This window comes from Rhincodon typus, chromosome 3 (assembly GCF_021869965.1).
Source record: "Rhincodon typus isolate 14 chromosome 3, sRhiTyp1.1, whole genome shotgun sequence".
NCBI lineage: Eukaryota > Metazoa > Chordata > Chondrichthyes > Orectolobiformes > Rhincodontidae > Rhincodon > Rhincodon typus.
In genome coordinates, this window is record NC_063334.1 from 8,374,543 (window position 1) to 8,389,345 (window position 14,803).

General features: G+C 39.9%; 1 protein-coding gene across 4 annotated transcripts in view; it reads left to right on the forward strand.

The window, feature by feature from the left end:
- Positions 1 to 14,803, forward strand: part of gak (cyclin G associated kinase) — a 111,455-nt gene that overhangs the window by 12,004 nt on the left and 84,648 nt on the right. For all 4 annotated transcript variants that reach the window (XM_048592374.1, XM_048592380.1, XM_048592388.1 and 1 more), the window contains exons 2-3: positions 1,236 to 1,297; positions 10,427 to 10,486. In XM_048592374.1, coding sequence (XP_048448331.1) covers positions 1,236 to 1,297; positions 10,427 to 10,486 — 122 coding nt within the window. The remainder of the gene's footprint in view (positions 1 to 1,235; positions 1,298 to 10,426; positions 10,487 to 14,803) is intronic.

Genomic DNA, 14,803 nt, shown 5'->3' on the forward strand with positions numbered 1-14,803 from the left:
ATCTAGACTTGGAGTTCATGTGATATTTACAAACCACTTGCTGTCTTGTTTTTGTTGAGACCATATATAGATGCTAAATATTCACTTCAAAAATGTCTGGGATGGGGAAAAATAAGAAAAGCCTGTAACCAGGATAAAGCTTGGCTCTAGCCTGCCAGCATCTGGTTTTGTATAGATGGAGTGAGCAACCAACTTCCATGTGGGAAGTGGTTGGTAATTTAAATGTTTTTTGTTAATGTAGGTTCAAAGATTAGATGTAAAAGGTGGCCAGGCTTCCTGGGTGTTGGGAAACTCAGCATCTTAAAGGAGGTGAGAAGGCTGAATCCATAAGGTAAGGACAGCCTTTGCAGCCCTAGTAGGCTAGTTGAGGCAGGAGTGTTTTGTTTAGGCTCAACAAGATAACAATAAACCTGTTCTACAGTGATCTGCCTACCTCCCCTGGCTACCCTGAATCATCACCTAGCATATTTATTTGGACCTCACAGAACACCATGAGACATTTCTCCATTAAATTACTTGCTGCTGCAGACTTTGGTCCAGTGAATCAAACTCCCTACTAAAAAGTCTTCAGGCCTATTGTCAAATTGACTGTGAATGAGATACTTGAGGGGTAAAGAGTAAAGCACGCCTGCAGTTAAATTCTTCAGGATGTTTGGGAGGCCTATTCCTTTAGATTTTCTGACCACCCAATGGTGTTCCTGTCTGCACAGCGCTTACCTCGAGGCAAGCCACAGTTATCAAACTTAATCTGTAGATTTCAATTGAGATGTGATGCAGTATGTAGCTCACGAACAAACTGATTAAGGCATTCCACAAGTACTCACTGCTGTGAGATTGGGGCCTTTTAATCACCTTGGGTTTTTTAATTCATTTATGGGATGTGGGCATCACTGGCTGGCGACCATTTATTGCCTGTCCCTAGTTGCCTTTGAGAAAGTGGTGGTGAGGTGCCTTTTTGAACTGCTGCAGTCCACGTGCCATGGGTTGATCCAAATGTCATTTGGGAGGCAATTCCAGGATCTTGACCCAGTGACTGAGGGAATGGCGATACATTTCCAAGTCAGGATGTTGGGTGGGTTGGAGGGGAACTTTCAGGTGGTGGTATTCCCATGTATCTTCTGCCTTGCCCTTCCAGATGGAAGGGGCTGTGATTTGGGAGGTGCTGTTTATCTACACAAGTCTATTGTACATTATGGGTAAGTTCTCATTCTAGGAATGTTTTTCTGTTTTAACAGGTGGATTTGCCTTTGTCTATGAAGCACAGGACCTTGGTAGTGGAAAAGATTATGCTTTAAAGGTGAGTGATGTGCTGAAATTATTTTAAGTCCTGTTCTTGAGGCATCTTTGAGGCATTTGTACCACTTCTGCAGCCATTGCTTAGGGTGAAGTGCATTCTAGTCAATTGTTCTCTATGACATTGGATCATGTCCAAACCCCAAATTAGTCAAGGGATGAGAGTTTCTAGATGAATTAATTGTGCCTTCAAGTGGGAATTTTTAAAACATTTGTGTTTTGTGGTAGACTCAGAGTTACACATAACAGGAAGATCTCTTGATGGTTTTGGTCTATGCATTCATGTTGTAGTCAATTATGAATTGGAGTTTTGAATGACAGAACAATGTGAATGTGTTACCACCGTTGCATGTGAATGAAATTGTGTTTTCAGCTTGGCTTGATCAAGTACCTCAGTCAATAGGGAGATTTAAAAAAGTAATATAAAACATACACCGCAGAAACAAGCCATTTGGTCAAACTGGTCCATATTAACATAAATCTCAATTTCTTTCTCCCTTATGTCCTTTTCCAGCCACCCCTTAAATGCATCAATATTTGCCTTAACTATTCCTTTATTCCTTGTGGTAGTGTCTTCCACATTCTCATCAATTACGGGTGCGAAGTTGCTTCTAGCTTCACTATTTGATTCTTTCCTACCAATGGAAGCATTCTGTTTATATTTAATCCATTCATTGTATCCTGATGATATAATCTGGCAGTCTGATATGATCTGGTAAATCTTTGTTGCACGCTCTCAATGCTTTCTGTTTTATAATACTGGGGGTTCTGCTATAAAGCAATAGTTGCGTTCCTGCGCAACATCGCATTATAGAAAACTGTGCTATAGAAATAACGGGACCTATGGGAAAAGCGGGGTTAGGGGCAGACCACCAAAAAGTATCACTCAAAATCATTCAAAATTCTTCCTCTCCACACTCCTATTGGTATTGTTGCCCTTGACACTTCTAATCAAATAAAATCTATTCACCTACAACGTAGTCTGCATCACAGCCTAGCTCATTGCTGATCTGACCTGACATTCCATCGGCACAGACTTCTGGATAGATTTTCAGATAGTTGAAGCAGAGGAATCTGACCTTTCTTTCCTAACTATCCCATTGACAGTGAAGTTAATTGTAGGATTACAGTGCGTTATAAACCTGAGCAACATTGTATCCAAAATAGTGCTGGAAAAGAGGAGGCTATAATACAGTCAACTTTTGGTATAAATGATTTACATGAGCAAGTTCAAAACTTCTTACATATTAAATATGCAACAAAATCTAGGCAAAAATACTACACGCAAAGGTGAATGTTTTAACAGCACTCATTATTTTAAACTATACTTCATTTTTTTGTATTTAATATGTTCAGCATAAACTCTTCAAACTAAGACTTCACATATTTTCCTAATAAGACGGATGTTCTCTGTGAGATATTATATTTGAGGTTTATGACGTACAATCCAAGTACCTTTTTCAAAATAACTCATTTACACCATCTACAAGGATCGAAAAAAATAAATTTTTCTTTGACAAAGCCCACAATGTCAAAACATACTCGATGAAATCGCATTAAAGCCAACAGGAGTTCGTGTTTTAGAAATAGTGTTCCCCTAATTGTCAATTGCGTTACAGCCAATTTGCATTGCTGGAACACGCGTTATTGGCAGAACCCCCTGTAAGATTACCTGATCTATACTCAATACTTTGAGTATGGTCTAATTTGCTATGTAATTCACTACTTTTCAATTCAGTATCTCTGGAAATAATCTGTAGTATTTGCTTTGGTTAAAATCCTTTTGACCCATGGAATTTTTTGTGATTAGCATATTTGTACTTCCTGATCCTTCTGATTATCCCATTTAGGTTCTTATTTTCCAGGTAATATGCACTTTCCTTATTTTTCTTACCGCAGTGTGATAACTCTCATTTTCTAATGCTGAAATTCACTTGCCAATTTACTGTCTGTTCTGCAAGTTTATTAATGTTATTTTTTAAGATTTTGCAGTCCTCCCTCCCATACGACTATTACTTCCAATTGGGTGTTGGCTGTAAATTTAGCTGAAAGTTCTGATGAAAGGTCATCAGCTTGAAACATTAACTCTGCTTCCCTCCACAGATGGTGTCTGACCAGCTGAGTATTCCTTGCATTTTCTGTTTTTGATACTATAAATTTGGAAGTTGTAAACATCAGAATAGAGTTCCCAACCCTTCAGGAACCCAACTTTGCAATTTCTGGCATTCTGAATAGCTACCCTTTACCCTGCTTTTTGCTGTGTTTTGTAGCTTGCTTGTTATCCATTCTGCTATTTGTCTTTGATCCTATGCTTTAGTCTATTACGTGATACCTTTATCAAAGGTATTTTGGAAACCTAGACTTAGTGCATGACTGTATGACCTTGTCTATTCTCCAAGTTATCTCTGACTAATTCAATGAGATTTGTCAACCAAGGTCTTCCCTTTTAAAATCCAGGCTCTTAAAGCAGGAGCTTAAACTTCTCATTGCAAAAATACTTTCTGCAAGTTATTACTTGAAAAGCTATCTTTCTGTTTTAGTCTTAGTTTTTGCAAATTTTTTCTGCAGCATTAGATTAAGAATCTTTGTGTGCTATGGCTAGAATTAATCTATGTAGGGTCTGTCAATCATAAACTACATCATTGATTTGATAAGAGATTTGATCCCAAATATTATTCTTCAAAAGATTACGTGAACACAAATATACTTTTAAATTTTTAAAGGAAGGACATCCTGGGTACAACGGGAACATTGTTGTACCTGCAAGGAGCATGAGCTCAGATGGAGCCTTACAGTATGGGTAACATTCTGAGAGAAGTCATGGCGGTAAGACTATTGTGGAGCTGAGAGAAAGAATTTACAATTTCTCTTAGCAAAATGTATTAGTTGAAAAATTGCTGGAAGCCATCTTTACTGCTTGGAGAGAGTTTCTGAAGAGGATTTTCTTTTTATCTACACCACTTAGCTGAAGCAAAGGGAATTCAGCCAACTCCAGTTGTCACAGGAAGATTTTTTAATTGCAAAAATATTCATAAAAAATTATCTTTATGTACATACACAAGGTGCTAAAACAGTTCTAAACAATCTTTGCACATGAAGAAAACAGCAGACATTGAAATTTGACATTTCCTGCACATGCAGGACACTACTTACTTACATTTTGAGACAGTGAGATGGTATGATAACTGAATAGATGCAGTCTTTCCCCACTGTACCTTGGCAGCAGCTGCCCCAAGCTGTAGTGTGTTTCTCAGGATATAGCCCTGGACCTTGGAAAGGTGCCATTCTGCAACAGTCGGTCGAGGTCAACTCTTTGCGATGGAAGTCCAACAGGTTTTGGGCAGACCAAAGAACATCTTTCACTGAGTTGATGGTCTTCCACGTGCATTCAATGTTTGTCTCAGTGTGTGCTCTGGGGAACAGGCCTTAAAGCACAGAGTCTTGTGTCATGGAGCTGCTTAGGATGAACCTCGACAAAAACTGCTGCATCTTTCTCCAGACCTTCTTTGCAAAGTCACGTTCCAGGAGGAGATGTGTGACAGTCTCTTCCCCCTTGCAGCTGTTTCAAGGGCAGTGCATGGCGGTGGAGAGAGTCTGGGTATGCATGAAGTATATTGTAGGGAGCATCCTTCTTACCACAAATCAGGTTACATCTTGGTGCCTATTGGACAGTTCTGGCGATAAGGCATTCTGCCAAATAACTTTGATGGTCTGCTCAGGGAAATACCTGACAAGATCAGCACTCTTCTTTTCCCACAGAGTCTCAAGGATGCTGTGTGCTGACCACAGCCAGATGGACCTGTGGTCAAAAGTGTTTTATTTTACAAATTTTTCCACGAGGGACAGGTAATATGGAACAGACCAACTACTTGGAGCATTCTGTGGGAACGAGGCCAGGCCTATCCTTCATTCAACTGTTGCAGGAAGATACAGCAATGTCAGCAGCTTGTGCTTGTGCAAGGTGACTTTGGAATCAGAACATCATTTGAGACTGTCAATGACTTATCCTTTTTAAATGAGTTTAGTTATTATTTGGTCAAAGTATTTCAAAGTTTGCACTTTGTGGAGAAGTCATCAGTAGTACAAAACTCAAGTCTTGCTGAAGAAAGACACATTGTGTCAAAGCTTTCATCTTGCACTCAGCAGAGCAATTCTCAAGAATACCAATTTAAAGGGAAAATCAACATTTATATAATGAGAGAGGAAAACCAACATTTGCGTAGTGAGAGAGGTAATTTGTTTGCTTTGATTATAAGAGGTGTTGCCCTAGAGAACAAACCAGTTTATGGTGATTGTAAGTTAATCATGAGTTCCATAATAGCTCAGTAGTACAATGTGCTGTTCAATGCCAGTCGTCACATCCTTTCTAATGGATTCTAGTGTTTTCTCTACTCGTGATGTCAGGCTAACAGGTCTGTGGTTTCCTGTTTTCTCTGTCCTTCTTTTCTTAAACAGTGAAGTTACAGTGAAGCAATCTTCCAATCTGTAGGCACTGTTGCAGAATTAATAGAATTTTGAAAGATGACCACATTGAATCTATCTCTGTAGCCATCTCTTCCAACATTCAAGGGTGAAGACTATCGGGACCTGGGGATTTGTCAACTTTCAGATCTGTTAATGTCACCAACAGTTTTTTAAAAAAATTAACATTAAATTCTTTCAGTTTGGGTCTACCACAAAACTTTTGAATCTTAATTATTTCAGAGAGTGTTCTTGTGTCTTCACCTGTGAAGACAGACACCGATTGCTTTCTTAGCTAAATGTAAAATATTGTAAACACAAACACAAATCTTCAACTTCCACTGCAAAGATCTCTGAACTCTACAAGTCCCACTGCTCTCCTCCCTGGACACTGACTTAGACTCGATCAGAATGTTTGCAGCAACAGTTTGATATTTGATTCTGACTTGACCCTCTGTCTCTGTATACTCTCCAAAGAGAATATTGATTTTTTACCTCTGCTACATTGATCAATTCCATTCGTTCCTAATTGAACCTGCAGCTAAGAACCTTTTGTTGTCTCCACACTCAACACTCCTGCTGCTTTCCTGATTAGTTTTCCAGCTTCCAACAAAAAAGGCCTATTCTGCCCTCATCCCTATAATCTTCAATGTACATTGACATTATGTATACTAACACCTTGAATTCAAAATTCTAATCCTCATTTTCATGGGCTCATCCTCCCTTTCTCTGTAATGTCCTCAAGCTATACTGCCCTCTGAGACTTCTGCTTTCCTGCACTCTGACCTCATTGTTGGTCCTCTAGGCCCTAACCTCTGCATCTACCACCTTCATCCTCTCTGCCTCTATGTTTCTCTTTCCTTTAAGAAGCCCTTCTTTGAAACCTGCCTCATTGATCAACTTTTAGACATCCCTAATTTTAAAAAAAATGAAATTGTTGGAGAAACTTTACACATCTGGCAGCGTTTGTGGGGAGAAAGCAGAGTTAACATTTCGAGTCCAGTGGCCCTTCTTTAGAACTGGGTACTTCAGAACTTAGTCATTCCTAATTGCTTGTTTTCATAGAGTCATAGAGATATACAGCACGGAAACAGACACTTCGGTCCAACTCATTCATATATCCTATATAAATCTAGCCCCATTTGTCAGCATTTGGCCCATATCCCTGTAAACTCTTCCTATTCATAGGCCCATCCAAATGCCGTTTAACTGTTGTAATTGTATCAGCCTCCACCACTTGCTGTGGTAGCATGTTCCATGTGCACACCACCCTCTGTGTGAAAAAGTTGCCCTTTAGGTCTCTTTTAAATCTTTCCCCTCTCACCTTAAACCTATGCCCTCTAGTTTTGGACTCTTCCACCCAGGGAAAAGACCTTGCCAATTTACCCTATCGATGCCACTTGTGATTTTATAGACCTCTGTAATGTCACTCCTCAGCCTCCGACGCTTCAGGGAAATTAGCCCCAGCCTATTCAGCCTCTCCCTATAGATCAAACCCTCCAACCCTGGTGACATCCTGTAAATCTTTTCTGAACCCTTCCAAGTTTTACAACAACTTTCCTATAGCAGGGAGACCAGAATTGCATGCAATATTTCAAAAGTGGCCTAACCAATGTCCTGTACAACCACAACATGGCCTCCTAACTCCTATACTGAATGCACTGACTAATAAAGGCAAGCATACCAGATGCTTTCTTCACTGTCCTATCTACCTGCGACTCCACTTTCAAGCAACTATGAATCTGTACTCCTAGGTCTCTTTGTTCTGCAACACTCTCCTGGACCTTACTATTAAGTGTATGAGTCCTGCCCTGATTTACCAAACCAAAACACAGCACCTCACATTTAACACCTTACAGATTATAGTCCATCTGCCAATCCTTGGTCCACTGGCCCATTTGATCAAGATCCTGTTGTGCTCTGAGGTAATCTTCTTTGTTGTCCACTACATCTCCAATTTTAGTGTCATCTGCAAACTTACTAAACCATATGTCCTAAGTTCGCATCCAAATCATTTATATAAATGACAAAAAGCTGTGGACCCAGTACCAATCCTTGTTGCTGGCCACATACCTCCAATCTGAAAAGCAGCCCTCCACCGCTACCCTCTGTCTTCTACTTTCGAGCTAATCCTGTACCAAATAGCTAGTTCTCCCTCTATTCCATGTGATCTAACCTTGCTAACCAGCCATGAGGAGCCTTGTCGAACGCCTTACTCATGTCTGTATAGATCACGTCCACCTCTCTGCCGTCATCAATCCTCTTTGTTACTACTTCAAAAAACTCAATCAAGTTAGTGAGACATGATTTCCCATGCACAAAACCATGTTGACTATCCCTAATCAGTCCCTGCCTTTCCAAATACATATAAATCCTGTCCCTCACAATTCCGTCCACCAACTTGCCCACCACCGATATCAGGCTCTCACCAGTCTGTAGTTCCTGGCTTTTCCTTACCACCTTTCTTAAATGGTGGCACCATGTTAGCCAACCTCCAGTCTTCCGGCACTTTATCCGTGGCTATCGATGATACAGATATCTCAGCAAGGGGCACAGCAATCGCTTCCCTAGCTTTCCACAGAGTTCTAGAGGACACCTGATCAGGTCGTGGGGATTTATCCACCTTTATGAGTTTTAAGATGCCCATCACCACTTCCTCTGTAATATGGATATTTTTCAAGATGTCACCATTTATTTCCCCATGTTTTCTATCTTTCATATCCTTCTCCAGAGGAAACACTGATGCAAAATACTTGTTTAGTATCTCCCCCATTTCCTGCAATTCCTTTAAGGGGCCCTGTTCTTTCCCTAGTTACCCATTTGTCTTCAATGTATTTGTAGAATCCCTTCGAATTCTCCTTAACCCTGTTTGCCAAAACTATCTCATGTCCCCTTTTTGCCCTCCTGATTTCCTTCTTAAGTATGCTCCTACTGCCTTTATATTCTTCTAGGGATTCACTGGATCACTGCTGTCTATATCTGGCATATGCTTCCTTCTTATTCTTAATCAACACCTCAATTTCTCTGGTTGTCCAGCATTCCCTACACTTATCAGCCTTGCCCTTCACCCTAATGGGAACATACTGTCTCTAGACTCTCGTTATCTCATTTTTGAAGGCTTCCCATTTTCCAGCCATCCATTTACCTGCGAACATCTTCCCCAGTCAATTTTTCAAAGTTTTTGTCCAATGCTATCTAAATTGGCCTTCCTCCAGTTTAGAACTAGTCTATCCTTTTCCATCACTATTTTAAAACTAGTAGAATTATGATCACTGGCCCCAAAGTGCTCCCCCACTGACACCTTGTCAAGTGCCATACCTTATTTCCCAAGAGTAGGTCAAGTTTTGCACATGCTCTGGTAGGTATATCCACATACTCAATCAAAAAATTTTCTTGTACACTTTTAACAAATTCCTCTCCGTCCAAGCCCTTAACACTATGACAGTTCCAGTCTATGTTTGGAAAGTTGAAATCCCCTACCATTAACCATCCTGTTATTCTTAACAGATAATTGAGATCTCCTTACACATTTGTTTCTGAATTTCCCACTGACTATTGAGGAATCTATAGTACAATCCCAATCCAGTAATTATCCCTTTCTTATTTCTCACTTCCACCCAGATAACTTCCCTGGATGTATTCCCAGGAATATCCTTCATAAGTATAGCCGTAATGTTGTCCCTAATCAAAGCGTCATTCCCCTCCGCTCTTGGCTTCCATTCTGTCCTTGCTGTCACATCCAGTCCTGTTAGAATTTTATAGTTTTCTATGAAATACACCCCTCATGCTTCTTAACTCCAGTGAATGTAATCTTAACTGATCCAATCTCTCTTCATATGTCAGTTCTGCCATCCCAGGAATCAGTCTTTTAAATCTTTGCTGCACTCCCCCCATCGTCAGAACATCCTTCCTCAGATAAGGAGACCAAAACTGCACACAATACTCCAGGTGTGGTCTCACCAAAGCCCTGTACAATTGCAGCAAAACATCCCTTCTCCTGTACTTGAATCCTCTCGTTATGAAGACCAACACACCATTTACCTTCTTACCAACTGCTGCACCTCCATGTTTACTTTCAGCAACGAGTATACAAGGACACCCAGGTCTTGTTATAGCGCCTCCTGCTTGTTGGTCAGCAACAGTTTGTTTTTGGACCAGTCACACTGTCAGAGTCACAGAGTCAGAGTCATCCAACACAGAAACAAATCCTTTTGTTCAATTCTTCCATACCGACCGAGCATCCCAAACTGAACAAGTCCCACTTGCCTGCATCGGACCCATATCATTCTAAATCTTTCCTATCCATGTATCTGTCCAGATGTCTCTTAAATGTCATAACTGTGCCCACTGCTACCAATTCCTCTGGCAGCTCAGTCCAAACATTCACTGCCCTCTTTCGATTTATGTCTCATTATGAATCCTAAGTGTGAAGTGCCTACAGGCATCTTCCTACATTAAAAGCACTGTATAATTGCGATTAATAATGTGATGCAGGTCACATTTAACAAATTAACTGACTGCATCATTTTGTTGGCTAGATAACTGGTGTAGTGACTCATGCATGTTGAACTTTAGTTGCACAGGAAGTCTGTGATATCTGGTGTGTTTAAACAATTAAAAGTCATGCATACTTAATTGTTGAAATTTCACATGATCATGTTTTGCATTTCAGAGACTTCTGTCAAATGAAGAAGAAAAGAGCAAAGCAATCATTCAGGAAGTTTGCTTTATGGTATCCTTTGTAGTTACTTAAGTTCCACTGGTTTTTATTGTAAGTGATTGCTTATTTAGCGAGAGAGCTCTGAAATGCTCCATATTTGTGTAATGTTAGCCTTCCCTTTGTTTAACATAATAACACTTAAAAGTATGCCTTTTCTGATTTTCTCTGCTTTTAACAGGTAATTGAGGAAACTATGTTAATTCACATAGCATTCACTCCAATCACTGTTTCTATTTTTAACTTTGAAAGCTTTCATCCTTACTAATTCTCCCTTCCCTCTACCTTATCTCTGCACAAAAGGGAATGGGTAAAGTCCCCTCAACCGTCTCCATTGCTGCCATATTATCCTATCAGATAGGTCTTGAAAGCATCTCAGTAAGTACTTAGTTTTGACTGGTAGCACTCTTGGCTTTGAGTGAGAACGTTGTTGAAACTCTGTTCCAGAGATTTAAGTGTGTACTTAGGATAACAGTCCAGTGGATTACTGGAGAATTACTGCATTGCCTTTCAGATGAGGTATTGAACTGAGCTTAGTCTGCTCAGATGAGCATAAAATGTCCCATGGTAGTACTTTGAAGAAGAACTGGGGAGTTCTCCACAGAAATGTAAGAAACATGAGCAACAATAGGCCATGGTGTCACAGCCGTGGTTTATTCTTCGTTCAACATGACCAGAAAAAGATTCTCTAGTAATTTATTTCATCACTATTTATAGAAGTTTGTGCGCCAATTTGTTGCTGCATTTACCTATATCATAACAGCTTCAGGACTTTTTGAGGCTTTGAGTAGCTTTGAAAAATACCAGAGATAGTAGGAACTGCTGATGCTGGAGAATCTGAGATAACGAGGTGTAGAGCTGGATGAACATAAGCAGCATCAGAGGAGCAGGAAAGCTGATGTTTCGGTCCAGACCCGAATCGTCAGCTTTCCTGCTCCTCTGATGCTGCTTGGCCTGCTGTGTTCATCCAGCTCTACACCTTGTTAACTTTGAAAAATACCAGTTTGTTTTCCTCCTTCATGCATTTCATTCCTGCTCTGGGGAGGTATTCCACTTAGCATTGATTCATGGCAGTTATCAATAACTTCGTAGAGAAAGGGTTTTGATCTGCGTTTCACCTTCCACAACTCTGTGTGTTATTTTGCTTTCCAAAAGGAATAACCCATATATATGTTCTTTTTTAATCACTATTATTTTTATGTTAAGTCAAATTGAAACAAATGAAAGCACCACAGCAAGGTTTTTTTTCACTTGTGTGAATTGTTACTAAATCCTTATATGTTCAGTGGTCTTCTGGCAATGTAGGTAATATCCCTGCCCATAAACCAGAAGCTCTGTCTTCAACTCCAAACTTCAGGACTTGATGGCCAAGGCAGGTGCATTTGTAACAGGGTCGGCAGGTTGCGTATAAAAGGAGGCCACTTGCCTTTCTGGGACTTACACAGAGGTCAACAGGGCTCTGCTGCATGGTCTAGACATGTAGCGGAAGGCCCCACTGATGTGGGCTAAATCTCAATGGAGACAGGAAGTGACCCTTAATTCACCACTTACATGGGTCAGTTGGGCTTCCAATGGATGGTCAATCTACCAGCTTTTCCAATGCTAGCAAAATGATTTGGCAGCAGGAAGATCTTGTAAAAATGTAAACCTATAAATTCCTTACTGCTCAAATCTTGATATACCACTTTTTAACATGATTACATAATATTCTTTGTTTTTGCAGAACCTGTGCAGGGAGCAAACTTCTCTTTCCTTTTAGAGCATGGTGAGGGTATTGGTGAACTATTGGTTTGAATAATTTTGTTTTCACAGAAAATCTTCTGTAATTTAACCATCCAAGTTGCTTTGACTGACTTCTGGTGGGTGGGCAAGACTTTGTTCAAGTGAGGATACAGGCAACAGAGTTTTGAATGAGCACAAATCTCCATACAATATGTATTGGGAAGCTGAGCACAATACCATTGGAATAGCAAAGTTACGTTGTAATTGCACCAAATGGCGCAGTAAGTTGCATGCTTTGTATCACCCTTGTGTAATTTATGTTTGTGAAACTTTGAACAAATAGTTCTTGTAACATAGATTAGTGTTTAACTTGGGATGTTAGCTTTCCAACTCAGTTACTGCTTGATTGCACATGATATTTGTTGTGAAGTTTAGACTTGTTTTCTTCAGGTAGCTGATTCCACTGTATCATAGCTGCGTCATTAAAACCCACCTGTAATCTTTATGATAAGTTCATAACATATCTGACAGCGGCAAAGTGGAGAGACTTGGTAAGTTTAGTTAAATTTTACTAACACATTGCTACGTGACTGGTGAGGCAGATTTTCTGAGATTTGAATTGAAAAAAGTGATAGTTTGCCTTAAACAAATGCATTAGCAAAAAGCTCTGTATTGAAAAATTCAAGATAAATGTAGAAATTTTGATAGATTGCAGTTTATCTTCAATGCTTTTTAAATAGCTATTTAGTTTTAGTTGTTTGTACTTTGGCAATAAGTAGCAGGAAAAACTTGTTTTTTCCTTTAGAATCATTATGAATAGAGTCATTCATCTCTGGATCTAACAGCCTGTGAGTAGAATAAGGATTAGAGTTGCTACCATTTCAGCAAGACTGACTGCATTCAGTTTATTAAATAACACATTGTAATTGATTGTTTTTTGTAATTAATACTGTAACTGTCCCAAACCGTGACTGGTTAATGTTGAAACACTAGCGTCTATCCATTCAAGCAGTCTATATATGAGGTACATTGAAGTCCTCGTGAGTTCTGTGCCTTGTTTGAAATGTCTAATTTTGACAACTAACACTCAAAGTAAAAGATTAACTTTGTTTATATATTGCTTTACCTACTCTGTGAAGTTTTACCTCGACCAATTAAGGGAGGTAGTAGCTAAATGGTAATGTCACTGGGCACAAAATCCAGAACGCCAGACTAACGCTGTAGGGACATGGGTTCAAATTCCACCATGGCAGATGGTGAAATTTCAATTTTACATCTGGATTTAAAAGCTGGACTAATACTGACCATGTTACTGTTGTTAATTGCTGTTCACTAATGTTCTTCATGGAAGGAAATCTGCTGTCTCCCATAGCAGTGTGGTTGATACTTAATTACCCTCTAGGAAATTAAGGATGGGCAATAAATGCTAGCCTTGCCAGCGACCGCCAAATCCTGTGAACGAGTTAAAAAAAAACATACATGTTATCAGGAGCCTTTGAGCAAATTCCATGCTGCACCTGCATCTAACCAACCAGAAACACATTTTCAAAGTTGTGATTTTCTTTATAAATTGGCACTAAGCGAGGCTTCCAGTATTCATTATTCAGAAGCTACTGGCAGAAACTGGAAGCGTAGTCTACCATTCAGTTATTTTTAAGCATGAAATGATATTTGTTTATTTGGAGATGTTAAGCCTTTCATGTTTTAGTTTGCATGTTCCCATGAGAAAACATTTAGAAAATATGGAGCAGACTGGGTGGGAAGGTGTGGAAAACCATTTAATGCCTTAAATTGTGAACAAAGTAAAATTTCGGCTTGGTCTGGAATTTCTTGGATCCATGAGACATAGAAGCAAAATTAGGCCGTTTGGCCCATTGAGCCTGCTCCACCATTTGAGCATGGGTAATATGTCTGTCAACCCCATTCTCCTGCGTTCTCCCCATAAACCCTTAGTAATCAAGAGCCTACCTCTGTCTGTCTTAAATACACTTAATGACTTGGCCTTCACAGCCTTCTGCAGCGATGAGTTTCACAGATTAACAACCGTCCTGCTGAAGAAATTCCTCCTCATCTCAGTTGTGAAGAGTCGTCCCATTACTCTGAGGCTGCTCCCTCGTGTCCTAGTCTCTCCTACTTGTGGAAAATTCATGTCCGTTCTATCCAGGCCTCTTGGTATTCTCTAAGTTTCAATCAGGTCCTTTCTCATCCTTCTAAATTCCATCTTGTACAGACCTAGCATCCATAACCACTCCTCACATGACAAGCCCATCATCCCTGGGATCACTCTTGTAAATCTTCTATGGACCCTGTCCTTCTGGTACATCCTTTCTCTGATGCAGAGCCTAAAATTGCTTGCATTATTCCAAATGTTGTCTGAGCAGAGCCTTATTTTGCCTCAGCAGTCCATCGCCTATCTTGTATTTGAGCCTTCTCAAAATGATTGCTAACATTGCATTTGCCTTCCTAACTGCGAACTGAACCTGCCTGTTAACCTTAAGAGAATCCTGAGCCAGGACTCCTAAGCCCCTTTGTGCTTCAGATTTCCAAAGCCTTTCCCCATTTAGAAAATAGTCTACACCTCTTTCCTACTAAAATGCATAACCTCACACT